The 15236-nt window shown below is 49.7% G+C and overlaps 1 protein-coding gene across 1 annotated transcript in view; it reads left to right on the top strand.

The window, feature by feature from the left end:
• Positions 1-231: 231 nt before the first annotated feature.
• Entpd3 (ectonucleoside triphosphate diphosphohydrolase 3) overlaps positions 232-15236 on the top strand; it is a 29383-nt gene continuing 14378 nt past the window's right edge. The window contains exons 1-4 of the mRNA XM_048424237.3: positions 232-299; positions 1024-1075; positions 4346-4473; positions 14853-14970. Of these exons, the coding sequence (XP_048280194.3) occupies positions 1036-1075; positions 4346-4473; positions 14853-14970 (286 nt within the window). The 5' untranslated portion in view covers positions 232-299; positions 1024-1035. The remainder of the gene's footprint in view (positions 300-1023; positions 1076-4345; positions 4474-14852; positions 14971-15236) is intronic.

Below are 15236 nucleotides of genomic sequence, written 5' to 3'. Positions count from 1 at the left end.
CAAGTTCCTTTCGTCAGGTACTTTGTCAAAGCAACGAGGGAAGTAACTAATACGGGGGCCGGCAAGGATCGGTTGTGCCCCCACGTGGCGCTGACCCCCTCTATTCTCTGCCAGGACAAGCTGGGGTGAAGTGAGAGGGAGGAGCCAGGGAAGGTGAAGAGGTCCTGGCCTCAGCGCAGAGGCGGTCCCCGCAGACTGCGCCACCCACGCCGCCTCGCCCCGCCTCCCGGACTCCCGCGCCTCCCGCACCCTGGAGGCGCCGCCGCCGTTCAGCGACCCGCAGCGAGCGCAGCGCGCAGGTAAGGTCTGGAGCCGCGCGCAGGGGTGGGATGGAGCGGGCTGCGGGAGGCTAGGAGCTGAGAGGGATGGTCTAGACATCGCTTCCCGCAGAGGGTCACCGGCAGGAGCCGAAACCCCGGGGAGCTGGGCACTGTGGTTTGGCAGGGAGGGGACACCGCGTCACGAAGCACCCCAAGACCTGCGGATGTAAGGGATCGCCCGGCTCCCGGTTCCCCACTCTGATTCCCAGGGCTGACAGCTGTCTGCAGGTGTTCCAGTCAGGGAACTGGAGACACACCGCAGGTCTTTAAGGGGCGACTGCATGCTGGCAGTCACTAACCGGCACACACCAATGCGAACCGGCTTTGCTGGTGCGCTTTGAAGTACAGCCCAGCCCGAGCCTTGTGAATGTTCCTAAGGGGAGCATTTGTCGTGTCCCTGAGATGTTCACAGGTGGAGCGACATACAGGAGAGAAAAAGCACACGCATTCCTTTGTGGCTTTATTTTCAAAATTGCTCCGTAAAGTTTTAACCTATCCGTTCTTCCAGCTTTACATTTGGGAAGAGGACCCTGGGGTTGACAGTCCAACTCCCTTTGATCTCTGAAGCTCTGGGTTTGAGTTCCCAAAGAGGCTTCGATTTAGAGGCGATGGCAAGCGTTTCAGATTAATACGTGCAAGTTTGTTTTTGAACTTCCGAAGTTAGGGGCTGGCCACACTCTCATTCTGTATTCTTTCCCCTCAGCCGGGAGAGAAGATGTTTACCGTAGTGACCCGTCAGCCTTGTGAGCAAACAGGTAAGTGTCGCTCACTGGATGACGAGCCTGGTTTTGTCAGATCCCCGGGAGAATCCCAGCTTGGGTTTGCCCCTCTCCATCCATGCCTCCTGTGAATGGCTGTTTGTCATTGTTCGTAGACGCTGTGGTTCAGCTAGGTTTCACCCTTGACATTCTCCAGATAAAAGTAATGCTTTCCACAAAGCCACACGAAACAAGGGCTAACACAAATGTTTGGCTTAAATGGTTTTTCCTGTTTGTATAATCCATTATTTTGGCTCTTGTGGTTTCCTTACCTAGCTATGTGTAAGGTTTGTGCTATGTGTTGTTGACTTGCGACTGAATCCTGATAGAGTTGGATCTGTTCTCGCACAGTGCCTGCTACACCCTCCATTCTTTGGGGGTCAGTATTATGATAGGCTGAGCAGGAATCCCTCTCTCTCTCTCTCTCTCTCTCTCTCTCTCTCTCTCTCTCTCTCTCTCTCTTCCTCCCGCCCTCCCCCTCCCACATACTCCCAAGCCTGCCCAGCCAGGCTCCCGGTTACCCAGCACTGCCCCCCAGCTATCCAGGTGAAGGTGGGAGGTGTGTGCTCCCCAGGCTCTCACCTCCTCTCCGGGCTCAGGTAGGCACCTGCAATTAAACAATGTTTGCCCAGCCCTAACTGCTACACAGCTCTAGGCTGTGTTTCTTCATGGATAAGACCTAGCCTAGTCTGTTCTCTTTGTAATAAGCTTTTTTTTTCTTTCTTTTTGCTGGGTAAGTGTTTGCTGAGGGTAATCATAGCTTTTCACTTGGAAAGTGCTGAAGCCCAAAGGTTTCCGAGGCCAGCCCATAGTTGTGGTCAGTAGACTTGCATTTCACACACCCTCTCCTTGAAGAGGTTCCTTAGCTGTACCCTAAACTGCTGATTCTTGACCTGAGGTCGTAAAGACCAATTTATATGAAAAATTCTGGAAAGAGCAGCTGCACTAAAGGAGACAGTTTATATTGCACTGGATACATTGGAATTTTAACACATACACTGTAACATTCCACACACGGGCTAACTGGTTACATTCTTTCCTAAGGAAGATTAAGCTTGGCAGATTAACTCCACTAGGTCTTTCTGGGGGGAAAAAAAAATCTTTCAAACCTCTGTTACTGACACTGATGAGGTTTGAAAGTAGGAGTGAGTTTATCTCTGTGGATTACTGGTTCCTGGCTGGCTGGCGAGAACCCCTTGGATGCTCTGAGGTTCAACACCACAGGGCTAGGCTCTCCTCCAGATCTATGATGGGTGTCTCTATAATGAGTAACCTCCCCATAAGTCCCTTCATATTCATGGGTTAAGTGGGGTGGGGTGGGTTTCCAGAAGTGCCGCGTGGTGGTGGTGGTGGGGTGAGCCTCTTTGCGCTTTGGTAAACACTGACAAATTTTCTTCCATGGATGCCATACCAGTTACACTCCCGACAAAGGAGGGGAGAAGGTGCTAGGTGGCCACCTTTGACATCAGGAAGTGTCTGTTGCTTGTCTATATTGACAGGCAGGAGTTGGCTCTTTGGAGCCATAATCCTCCCCCCCCACACACACACACTCCCCTCCACTCTCCAAGCAGCAAACAAGGCAGTGCAATTGGATATGGGGCTGCGACTAATTTGGTTAAGGTGGTGCGTGCAGCCTTTGTTTTCTTCCAGGAAAAATCTAGAAATAAAGAGGAAGTAAACTGTAGTTTACAGTGACCCAAGAGGGAAAGTTCTGGAATAGGGCAGAATACACCCATGACTGTTGAGGGTTGGGGTGATGGAAGGGAACTGTAGCATCCTCATCCTGCACGGTCACCACAGGCCCGAGGGACCGAACGCTTGAAATATGACTGAGGAATTATTTACTTATTTTAATTAATTTTCACTTAAACAGCCAATTTCAAGAGAAATACTGATACTTTCTCATCTTCTATAATTATATTTTAGCCATTGGGTACTATTAGTATTTATACCTTAATGGTTTACCAAGACTTTTTTTTTTTGTTTCTGGAACTCGCTTTGTAGACCAGGCTGACCTCACCTCAAACTCAGAGATCCACCCGCCTCTGCCTCCTGAGTGCTGGGATTAAAGGTGTGCACCACTGCTGCCCAGCAACGAAGACTATTATTTAGTCAAGGTTTGGTTTGTTTATTTGTTTTTCTAAAATGAAGGCTCTCATGCAGCCCAGGCTGACTTTGAGCTTTCTATATAGCTAAGACTGGACTTGAACTTCTGGTCCTCCTGCCTTTGGGCCCTCTATGATTATAGGCATGTAGTATCAAGCCCAGCCAACTTCAACATTTTAATTAACTAGCTGTTATTTTTTAAAACTACATATAATTGATATAGAAATGGTTAGCACTTACGTCACACTCCTGAATTGGGTAGTCTCACCTTCTGAACGCATATGTTTTAAGACTGCGCATGCAATTCTTTCATGTTTGTTTGAGACAGTATCTCACTGTGGAGCCCCAGCTTTCCTGGAACTCTCTATGTAGACCAAGCTGGCCTTGAACTCAGAGATCCTTCTACCTCTGCCTACCAAGTACTGGGTGCCTTCAGACCTGGTGTGTATGCAATTACTAAGAATTATAGAATTTGAAAGGCCAGTTGTACAGAAGACGCTAGTTTAGTTGATTTTCAAGTTTGCCCACCCCCAAGGGTTATGAAGGGCTTGGTGAGTTCTCACAAGTACAGGCTCCCACACAGCCCATAATTCTGCTACTATGGAGAGCAAGTCCATCACTGCAGGAAGTACCCACATTTCCCTCCCTATGAGCCCCTTCCCCAAACCTTCAGGGGATCATTCTTCCTGTGTGTGTGCCCTGTTTACTTCACAGCTTCAGAGAAATGAAATCATTTCCATTTGCTAAGATCCACAATTCTAATTTCCTACACTGAGATTAAGCAAAAGATCATAAAAAAACCAGATTTTTTTCTTTCTTTTATTTTGTTTAGTTTTTGCTTTGTTTATTGTTTTATTTGTTTGTTTTTGTTTTTCAAGATAGGGTTTCTCTGTGTAGTTCTGGCTGTAGACCAGGCTTACGTTGAACTCACAGAGTTCTGCCTATGTCTGCCTCCTGAGTGCTGGGATTAAAGGTGTTCACTGCTACCACCCAACTAAAACCCAGATTTTCAATCTGCATTTAAAATTTCCACTTTGCATTTACATATTTATTTACACGTGTGTGTGTGTGTGTGTGTGTGTGTGTGTCCTGTGTGTGGAGGTCAGAGAACAGTTTTTGAGTGTTGGAACTCAGTCCGTGATGTTTGGTTTCCCCCTGCAGGCTTCAGGGCCCTCTCCCGGACTCCAGCCATCGTCACCTTGGTGGTCTTGCTTGTGAGCATCGTGGTGCTTGTGACACTCACACTCATTCAGATCCGCCACCCCCAGGTCCTCCCTCCTGGGCTGAAGGTAAGCCAGAATGGGCCAGAGCTATCAGCTATTCTAAAACCACTCTTAAAGGGAAAGCTCTCTTTCCAGCCTCCAGCTGGAGAAAGCAGTATGAGACCCATGGAGGAGGTGGGGTGGGTACTGGGCTTGTGGTGCAGACTGAGGAGTGGGACCTTTTCCAGGGACTGGGTGGCCTTGTTTTGACTTCTACAATAGGTACAATGATAGAATGTGTACCCAAGAATTGCAGGTGTACGGTGCCGGCTCCTACCTGCCAATGGGTTCCCGGACAGCATGCTGTCTGATCATGAGTGAACAGTAGGAGACATGTGTTGCAATTTAGAAAAAGCAGCATGCGAGAGAAAGACGCCATGCAACAGAGCTCAGGTGGAAGGAACTTTTAATGGAGGAAAGTGAATGAGAAAAGTGGGGAGGGGAGAGGGGAGCCCAGCCTCTGGGGACAGGGCCGACAGAAGAGACAGGCAGAGAAAGAGACAGAGACAGGCAGAGAATCAAAGAGAGAGGAAGGAAGAGACAGGAGGTGGGCAAGGCCCACGTAGCAAAAGTGCACTTGAGGTGCTCTTAGTGGCTGAAGCTGAGGAAGTATCCTGACCGGACCTCAAGGGCAGCCGGTATGGACGTTTGAATGCTAACAACATGGACTCCTGGTTTTAAGAGAGTTGAGAAATATCTTTGAGCCATAGTTGTACCACTTCTCTCAGGTCTAAGACATGTGTGTGACCACTCTGGTCCCTTCAGGACTTTGTATGCCAGTCCAGGGACCTCTCCGAGTTCATCCCTTGCTGGCCTCTCTGAGGAGACGGTTGGTAGGGTAGGCGGGTGGGCCTTGAAATGATGACTCAGGGAGCCCTTCAGTCGTTTTGGGAATCAGTCAACAAATATTTTACGTAATACCCCAAACAGGAATATTTTAGGCTCTGAAGGCCACTTAGAGTCCCTGCTCCGTGCTGCTGTTAGGTTTGGGGCTCATTAGAAATGTATGAAGTCTCTTCAGCTGGAGGAGCTCCATCAGGAAGCCAAGCCGCTCCGCTGCGTTATTTGACTCTTGTGTAGCGGTTATGCTGGACTTCGTGGCTTTTCTCCCTCTCCCTGCCACCAGCAACTGCTCGCTCGAAGACTGTTTGGAGTAGATGGTTTCAGAAAACGAGGAAGTAATATTACCAGAGGCTCCGTGAGCGGCTTTGTCTGGTCTTTGGAATGGTTGCAATAAGATCTTTTTGTTGTAGTGGCTTTTTGTTGTGTTGTGTTGTGTTTGTTTGTTTGTTGAGATGGGGTCTCTGCCTAGACCTGGCAGTCCTGGAATTCACTCTGTAGACCAGGCTGACCTTGAACTCACAGAGATCCACTTGCCTCTACCTCCCTAGTACTGGAATTAAGGGTTGTGGAATATTTTCCTTGAGAATCTCCGCGTTTGCCAGGTGATGATGGCACACACTTTTAATCCCAGTACTCAGGAGGCAGAGGCAGGCAGATCTCTGTGAGTTCGGGGCCAGCCTGGTCTACAGAGTGAGCTCCAGGACAACTAGAGCCACACAGAGAAACCCTGTCTAAAAACAAAACAAAACAAAAAAGCAACAACAAAATCTCAGTGGTAAAGAGGACCTGCTGCTCTTGCCGAAGACCTGAGCCCAGTTCCCAGAGCCCACGTGGAGCCACCTCTACCTCCTGTAACTTCAGGAGAACTGATGCCCTCTTCTGCTCTGTAAGGCACCTGTGCTTACATGCACATTCCCACACACAGATATACATGCAACTAAAAATAAAATGAAATGTTTAAAAGAAAGCTTGGTTCTTATGGAGAATGTGAAGGAAAAGAAACTGTCTAACCTATGCAGTTGTCTAGTAATGAGAGAAAAACAAATGACTCTGGCCAAGGCAGCAGCTGAGGCCAGCGAAGCTGTTCTCCCATGGTCGGGTTCTGCCTTTCCTACAAACTGTGAGAGCTCAGTACTGCAGCTCAGCTCATAGCTTGTCTCCGCACTAATTATGCTGCTGCGTGGTCTAGTGAGCACCCTACACACACACACACACAGACCCACACAGCAATTCGTCTTTCTTAACCCTTGTGCCCACTGCGGGGATGGCAGTGCCATCACTGGTGACCCCTATTTTACACTCCAAGAGACAGATGGTTGTCTAGTGAGTGGCAAGACCAGAAACCATCAGCCCTTGCCTCCCTCCTCCTGCTCCCCTGAGTTCTGAGTGAGACTCCAGGAGCAGAGTCTCGGTGGGAGCAGTGGGAGCTGCCCTAGTTTGCTTTCTATCGCTATGATACAGAAACCGTAACCAAGAGTCGCTTGGGGAGGGGTGATCTTCCAGCTTACAGTCCGTCCTGAAGGGCGATGGGGCAGGAGCCCAGTGCGGGAACCCGGAGGCAGGAGCTGAAGCAGAAGTAGTGCTACCTACTGACTCGCTCCCCAGGGTTTGCTCAGTTTGCTTCCTTATACCACAGGACAGTCTGCTAAGGATAGCACCTCCTGCAGTGGGCTGAGCCCTTGAACCTCAAGGAAACAACCACGAATAAGAAAATGCTCAGTAGACATGCCCATGGGCTAGTCTGTTGGAGGCGGTTCCTCAGCTAAGGCTCCCTCCTCCCAGATGACTTCAGCATCAGTCAAGTTGACAAAACAGCAGTGAATCCAACCCAAACAGGAACACAGGAAGCAAGGAGGGTTGAGACACACGGATGCAGGAAGCCTTGTAGAGCTGGGGGATGGGAGGGAAAACCAGGACCACCTTAGAGTGCTGTGATTCGAGCCACACCCCTGAGTCCCACCCTGCAGAAGGACCAGCTCTAACTGTGCTTTGTGTTTGAGTCTCTCCATAGGACATGCCTGTCCTGAGCCTATGCTCTGGTGACCGGATCCTTAAGTGAGGGTCTCGCTGCAAGGTAGCTGCTTGTAGGAATTAGGACCCAAACTTCCTGTCAGCTAGTGACAGGGCACCATTGTGATAGTGTGGTGGTTTGAGAAAAAAATGGTCCCCAAAGGGAGTGACACTATTAGGAGGTGTGACCTTGTTAGAGTAGGTGTGGTCTTGTTGGAGGAAGTGTGTCATTGTGGAGGCGGGCTTTGAGGTCTCATGTGCTCAAACCACTCCCACTGAGACAGACCACTTCCTGTTGCCTGCAAGCCGAGGTGTAGGACACTTGGCTGCTTCTCCAGCACCATGTCCGCCACCATGATAATGAAACCTCTGAAAAATGTAAGCTACCCCACTTAAATGTCCTTCCTCTATAAGAGTTGCTGTGGTCCTGGTATCTCTTCGCGGCAATAGAAACCCTAACTAAAATAGACATCATGGTACAGTATTCATTACACGTGTGTTTGGGGTGATGCTGGTGCCAACAAACCCACTGTGCTGCCAGCTGAGTAAGGACAGCGTGGTGCATGCTGGCATTAACAAATGACTGTCGCTGGCTTGTTATTATCACACTGTACTTTATATTATTATGGTACTGTGTCATCACCATTGCTAAACAGCTGGCAAGATTGCATATCCCAGCACTCACAAGATGAAGCCAGCCTGGGCTGCATACTGCCGGCGAGAGGGGGGCGGTGGGGGAGGAGGAGAGAATTTTCAATCCATTTGGAAATAGCAGCCGGCCCTGGCCACAGTTACAGGGCACAGGAAGTTGCCTGGTTTGGATGGTCCAGTTTCTTGAGTGGGTGGATGAAATGCGAGAGGAGACAGATGCTCTGGGCAGAAGCTGGGCAGATGACTGACAGCTAGCAGAGGAAGTCCCATGTGCAGCTTTGCTTAGGTTTGCTTAGGTCTTACCTCTGCACTTAGGTGTTCCCTGGTGTGCCAGGGAAGGACAGAGTGGTGCAGCTGAACGACAGTGGGGGCCTTTAGTGTTGGTAGTGTTGGTGTTTTCATGCCACAAGCCCCGTTTTGCTTCTGTGCAGCTGGCTGTGGGTTATGAAGCACTGGCTCCCCCTGTGCTGCCGGCAGTGTTTGTGTCCGTGTCCCGCCCCCCACCCTGTCCGCCCCCGCCCCCCGAAAGGGTCTGACACCTGCTCTTAAATCCAGCCTTGACTTGCCTGACTTTGACTGCTGCAAGTTTAAGAGCAGAACCAGTAAAGAAAAACTCAGTGAAGGGTCGGAAATGTCCTGGGTTTCTTGCATTACTGGTTCAACCTGCTCCACAGGCTTGTCATAACTGTGATGTCATCACTTTCATTTCTCACATCTCGGGCCCCCACCTGCTTTATACCCACAGACTCCAGAATCTTCCCTTTGAGGGTTTCCTCACCCTCCCCAACCTGACCATCCACATTTGAGGGTTCTCAGTCTGTTCCCGGTATCCCAGTGCCAGTAGCTGTCACCATTGAAGAGGGTACTGAATAGTCCTAAGGATTCAGGGATAGGTTTTCCCCCTGAGCTGCTCAGGCCACGTTAGTTCCACGTGCTGGGGAGAAGATCACGGGCTTCTTGTTCCCACGCCCATGCTCTGCTGATGTTCTCTGAAGTGCAGTCAGGCTGGAGTGCACCTGCTCGCACAGTGATTCCTCCCAGTGGAAGTCCTGGATTCCTTACACAAGTTGGTCTACCTCGCCTCGAGCAAGTTTTGCCCCTGGGGTGTGGTCTGAAGGGGTCTTCTATCCAAAGGAAGGCGGTACATCGATCACAGCACTTTAGGCCTGTTATTTCACAGTTATCAAACCAGACTTCCTGGGGCTCCATGCAAACCTGGAGACTCTGAGTACAGACGGGTCTGAGAGTGAGTGCAGCCTAATCCCGGGTCTGTCCTCATGTCAAATAAGATGGTGATTATACTAGCCTTAGGAAGGCAGTAGAGCTTATTAAAGCAGCAGGTAAAGTTAGTTCCCAGGGTGCATCTGCTCAGGCATTTGCCACTGCGCCCTCCTCTGAGAGCGCTAATAACAACTCTAAGGTGAACCCTGTGACCTGGGACCCATCAGCTGTGCTTTTGCTTTTGGCAGAAGATCACACAGTGCTGTGACCACGGGCTTCAGTATGAAAGAATGAAAGACTGCTCCAGCCAGGCAGTGGTAGCGCAAGCCTTTAATCCCGGCATTTAGGAGGCAAAGGCAGATGGATCTCTGAGTTTGAGACCAGCCTAGAGCTGGTCCCAGACTACAGAGTGAGTCCCAGGATGGCAAGGGCTCCACAGAGAAACTCAGTCTTGAAATAAACAAAAAACTCAAAAACAAAACCAAAGAAGAAAAGGTAGAACAAGAAGAAGACTGTCCCTTTGCTTATTTGTTTGTTTGCTTGTTTATTTATTTATTTATTTGAGATAGGGTCTCTCTGTGTAGTCTTGCCTGGAGCTCACAATACAGACCAGGCTGCCCTCGAGCTCAAAATGATCAACCTGCCTCTGACTCCTGAGTGCTGGGGTTCAGGTTGTGCGCTGCCACACCTTGAGGAACACACTGGATGTGTCACCAGAGCCTCGTTCAAGCCACACTTCTTTTTGACAGCACAATGACCTTGAATAACCCATCATCTCCTAGTTGAGTTGAGAAAGCTTTGCCCTCCCATCCCCTTATCACCAGGGCATCCACAGTGGGTCCATTGATTTAAGCAAAAAATCTCGGCCAGGCCGTGATGGCACATGCCTTTAATCCCAGCACTTGAGAGGCAGAAGCAGGTGAATCCCTGTGAGTTCGAGGCCAGCCTGGTCTACAAGAGCTAGTTTCAGGTCACCTAGGACGGTTACACAGGGAAACCCTGTCTCGAAAAACCAAAAAATAAAAAAAAAAATCTCTAAACACAGGTTAAAATAATTTTTTTCCACTTTGCAAATGCGGGACATCTGGGGAGATGGTTCAGTGGGTAAGGTGTTTGCTGCACAGGAGTGAAGACTGGGTGTAGTGGCCCACGCCCCAATGCTAGCACTGAGGGGGAGATGATCAGCTAGTCTTGGCAGTTGGTGAGTGCCAGCTACAGTGAGAAACCTTATCCCAAAACACACAGTGGAGCGGCTGGAGAGAGGGCTCAGTGGTTCAGAGCACTGACTGTTCTTCCAAGGGGTTCGGTTCAGTTCCCAGCACCCACATGGCAGCTCACAGCCATCTGTGACGCCAGTCTCAGAGAATCTGATGCCTTCTTTTGAACTCCTGGTGGGTACCAGGCATGCACATGGTACACAGACATGTGAGCAAAACACCCATACTTATAAAATAAAAATAAATAGATCTTTAAAAAGGTAGGGTGGAGAATCATAGAATAAGACACCTGGTGTCAACCTCTGGCCTCCACATATGCCAACATGGGCACACACCTATATACACATTTGCACAGACACCACATATGCCCAACATGGGCACACACCTATATACACATTTGCACAGACACCACATATGCCCAACATGGGCACACACCTATATACACATTTGCACAGACACCACATATGCCAATAGAGGTGGGCCAGTGTTGGAAGTGGCCCTGTCCTGTCTACCCACCAGCAGGTGCTGGAGAGTCCAGGCACTGTCAGAAGCCCAATACCAGTTGGAGTTACAAAGATCGAATGCTCTACCTTCTTTCCAGTCTCATCCTAGGTTCGATCCTGAGCCATCACACCCTGGGAATGTGTACTTCCTTTGCAAAGGTTTGAAAGAGGACTTGGGGAAAGGCAGATTTTTCTCACTCTCTCCCCACTCGTGTGTGTGTGTGTGTGTGTGTGTGTGTGTGTGTGTGTATTGGCACCAGATCTGGCCGGCCAGTGATGGGTGGTGATGAGTTCATCTGTAATGGGGGAGGGGAGAAAGCAGGCCGATCCAGAGGCCCTGGCCTCTTCCGTGCCTGGTTGCAGTTTCTACCTGCACTTTAATTTCGCTTGGAGTCTCTGCCTGGGACAGATCTGAACAATGCCAGCCTTGTTTGCCACGGGAATGTCCTGTCAGGATCCCTATCAGTTTCATCAAACTGAAGGGCTGAGATTAAGGAGCTGTCCGAGAGCCAACGCAACTGGTTTTCTAGTTCTGTAGAATAGAGAGGCTGTGACCCAGGAGCTGGGCAGTCGCTTAGGAGAGAGAACTGGAATGCTCCTGCAGGCCTCCACCCAGAGAAGTGCTCAAGCTGATTTTTCTATAATTCACAAAAGACATGGTGGAGCTATTCAAAGTGGTTTGCTGGAGAGAGGATTCCATGAAGAATTGTTACAGAAAGACCATTAAACACATAAATCGGGGGCTGGAGAGATGGCTCAGTGGTTAAGAGCACTGCCTGCTCTTCCAAAGGTCCTGAGTTCAATTCCCAGCAACCACATGGTGGCTCACAACCATCTGTAATGAGATCTGGTGCCCTCTTCCGGCCTGCAGGCATACATTCAGACAAAATACTGTATACATAATAAATAAAATCTTTAAAAAAAACACATAAATCTTGGGTACATACGTGCAGTATAATCCCATGCTGATTTAGAAATGTAACTGGGGCTGGAGAGACGGCTCAATGGTTAGAGCACTGGCTGTTCTTGCAGAGGACCCAGGTTCAGTTCCCAGCATCCACATGGTGGCTCACACTATCTGTAACTCTACTTTTAGGGGATCTGACACCCTTTTCTGGTCTCCATGGGCACTAGGCATGCATGTGGTACACATACAGACATGTAGGCAAATATGTACATAAAAAAATATGACCATAGCCTGGCATGGCAGCATCCCCGTGCAATCCTAGCACATAGGACGCTGAGGCAAGAGGGTCAAGAGTTTAAGGTCAGTCTGGGCTACAAAGTAGGATCTTGGCTCTAAATAAATAGATACATACATCTGCAGGCCATCAGACGTGATGAATGACGTGAGATTAAGACAATAATTAAATCTGAGGAGCCCTTGGCACTTGTGTGCGTGTGTGTGTGCATAGAGATAGAGCGAGAGATGGGTGGGTGCACATGTACATCCTGGCACACATGTGGAGTGCTTGTGTGTGTGTGTGTGTGTGTGTGTGTGTGTGTGTGTGCATAGAGAGAGAGCGAGAGATGGGTGGGTGCACATGTACATCCTGGCACACACGTGTGTGTGTGTGTGCGTGCATAGAGAGAGAGCGAGAGATGGGTGGGTGCACATGTATATCCTGGCACACACATGTGTGTGTGTGTGTGTGTGTGTGCATAGAGAGAGAGAGATGGGTGGGTGCACATGTACATCCTGGCACACATGTGGAGTGTGTGTGTGTGTGTGTGTGTGTGTGTGTGTGCATAGAGAGAGAGAGAGAGATGGGTGGGTGCACATGTACATCCTGGCACACACGTGTGTGTGTGTGTGTGTGTGTGTGTGTGTGCATAGAGAGAGAGAGAGAGATGGGTGGGTGCACATGTACATCCTGGCACACATGTGGAGTCAGAGCTCAGCTTTGTGGATTAGTTCTCTCCTTCTGACTTAACTTGTCTCCTAGGGAACAGACTCAGGTCATTGGGTTTGTCCAGAAAGAACTTTCCCTACCTTCTTTCTATCTCATGACCCCTTTTTGTAGACAAGTCTCACTCTGTGACCAGGCCAGCCTAGGGTGTGCAGCGTCTAGATACTGACATTACCACACATGACCAAGAGTAATCTTTTTATTTTTTTATATGTTTATTCTTCAAAGATGGGTCTTATGTAGCCCAGGTTGACCTCATGCCTGTGTGTAGCCCAGGATGACATTGAACTCCTGACCCTCCTGCCTCAACTTCCCCAGTTTATTAGATTATGAACAACACTACCATACTCAGCAATCATGGGCTATTAAAAACAAGCAGCCACTTAGCACCGGGCATATGGTCTCCTGTTTAGCTCTGCAGTAACTCACCTAAGATGACCCAGGGAGGTGAACTATCTCCCGGCACTGAGAGACTGGAGGGCCCGTTCAGAACATCCTGTCTGGGATCCAGATTCGTCTTCTCCTGTAGGTCAAGCAAAGATAGATTGAAAACAGAGGAATTCAGAAGGTTGCCTCCTGAAGCCTCCTGAAGCCCCCGGGTATCCACCACGTGACTCTGGCCTTGGGTTAGCATCCCTAATTCCACGCCTAACATGCGTCCTTGATACTCCAGTTTGGTCCAGGGTTGAACTGGGCTGGCCTTGCAGGTATAGCTCCCTGGTGCCTGCCCCAAGCTGAGCTGACCAGTCCAGGAATGCTGGACAACCCTAGCCCAGTGTCCCTTGTCTGCCCGCTTGTCACATCTGTATTACCACAGGGGGAGCAGCTGACAATATTGCATTGTTCTTTTGCCCTTAATCGTGAACACTTCTTTGTCGGAGGGCTGATGGGAATCCTAACATGGCTCTTCTTGTGGGACCCTGTGGTGTCTTTCCATGATTTCTTTCGGTTGTTTATCCCCACAGTAAACCTGGGCCTTTGCTGAGATCCCAGCGTTATCCCTGGGGTCTTGACGAAGTGGGGATTTGGGTGCTCACCTACTGCTCACCAGCTCCTTCACATTCGGTTCTCAGAGTCATTTGTGCATTAGAATTACCTGGGGAGGTGTTGCTGTGCCTCTTCTTAGAGATTCGGACTGACTTGGGCTAGTGTGAAGCCTCGGCACTGAGGAGCCTCACCCCACCTCATCCTTCCCCAGAGTCCAGGGAGCTACAGCTGGTTTGGGGACAAAGAGTTCTCTCTTCTTGATCTGTCCCTACCCAAAGGAAGCATTAAGAGAGCCGGGTGCCCCTTCTGCTGTTTTGCTAACCGGACACAGTATCAAGCAGCCTTCTGAATACATCTACGGTCATAGGTCAGCACAGCTCTCGATCCTTGTCTGGGAAACTTCTTTTTGTGGTAGACAGCGATTAACACAGAGGTCCAGAGCTGGTCAGAGTGCAAAGGATGAGTAACCACAGAGTTCTCAGCCCTAAACGAGGGACATCTGTATCAAATCCCCTCCCGACATAGCTCGGGAAGCATACAGAAGGAGGGGTGGAAAGATTGTAAGAGCCAGAGGCCGGGAAGGTGTGCTGTGAGTTGGTATCTTCTGGGCACCTCAGAGCCACTCATTCGTGAGCTCACGGTGGCTGCAACTGCCAGCTCATGGCATGTTCAAGGTCAAGCTATAGCGTGTACAACAAGGTCAAGCTAGTTAACATTCTAGCATAGATGAAGGGGAGGCTCAAGAGACTCTCTGACTAGCTGAGGAGCTTTGGGCAAGTGACAGTTGCTGGGAAGAGAGGGTCCGCTTTCCTGGGCAGGATGCCTGTGTTGCAGTAATGACCCTATACCTCCACACAAGGATGACCCTAGACTCAGGGCTATGAAAAGACAACATTGAGGGTGGGGGAAGAGTTGGAGAGGGAATTGGGAGTTGATACGACCGAAATAATTTTATGCATGTGTACAATTCTCCAAGAACGAATTAGAATGACATCCAAGGTTCTCAGTGATCCACAGTGAGATGAACACTCAGAAGGGTCCAGCTCTTATCCTTTCCCCTTCAGTACGGGATCGTGCTGGATGCTGGCTCTTCCAGAACCACCGTCTACGTCTATCAGTGGCCAGCAGAGAAGGAGAATAACACAGGAGTGGTCAGCCAGACCTTCAAATGCAGCGTGAAAGGTAAAGGGGACAGGAGGTCTAGGCTGGGGTCAGGAGAGCGGGAAGTGCCCTGTTGCTGCTCATCTGTGGAGCCAGCTTGGTCTGGAACCTTTCAACTCAGCCCTCCGCCTGGGGTGGGGATGTCGGGGCAGTGAATGGTCTGAGATTTCCCCCTTCGTTGCTCTCCTGGGTGATGGTGGGAAACCTGAAAACTTGTGTATGAGAAAGGAAGGGCCTGCCTCCTCACAGCAAGAGCAGTGAGCCAAGGTTCAACCTTTTCTTGTGCA

The sequence above is a fragment of the Myodes glareolus genome, chromosome 4 (assembly GCF_982192425.1).
Source record: "Myodes glareolus chromosome 4, mMyoGla1.1, whole genome shotgun sequence".
Lineage (NCBI taxonomy): Eukaryota > Metazoa > Chordata > Mammalia > Rodentia > Cricetidae > Myodes > Myodes glareolus.
Note: the sequence above shows the minus strand (reverse complement) of the source record. Positions and strands in the feature narration are given on the sequence as shown.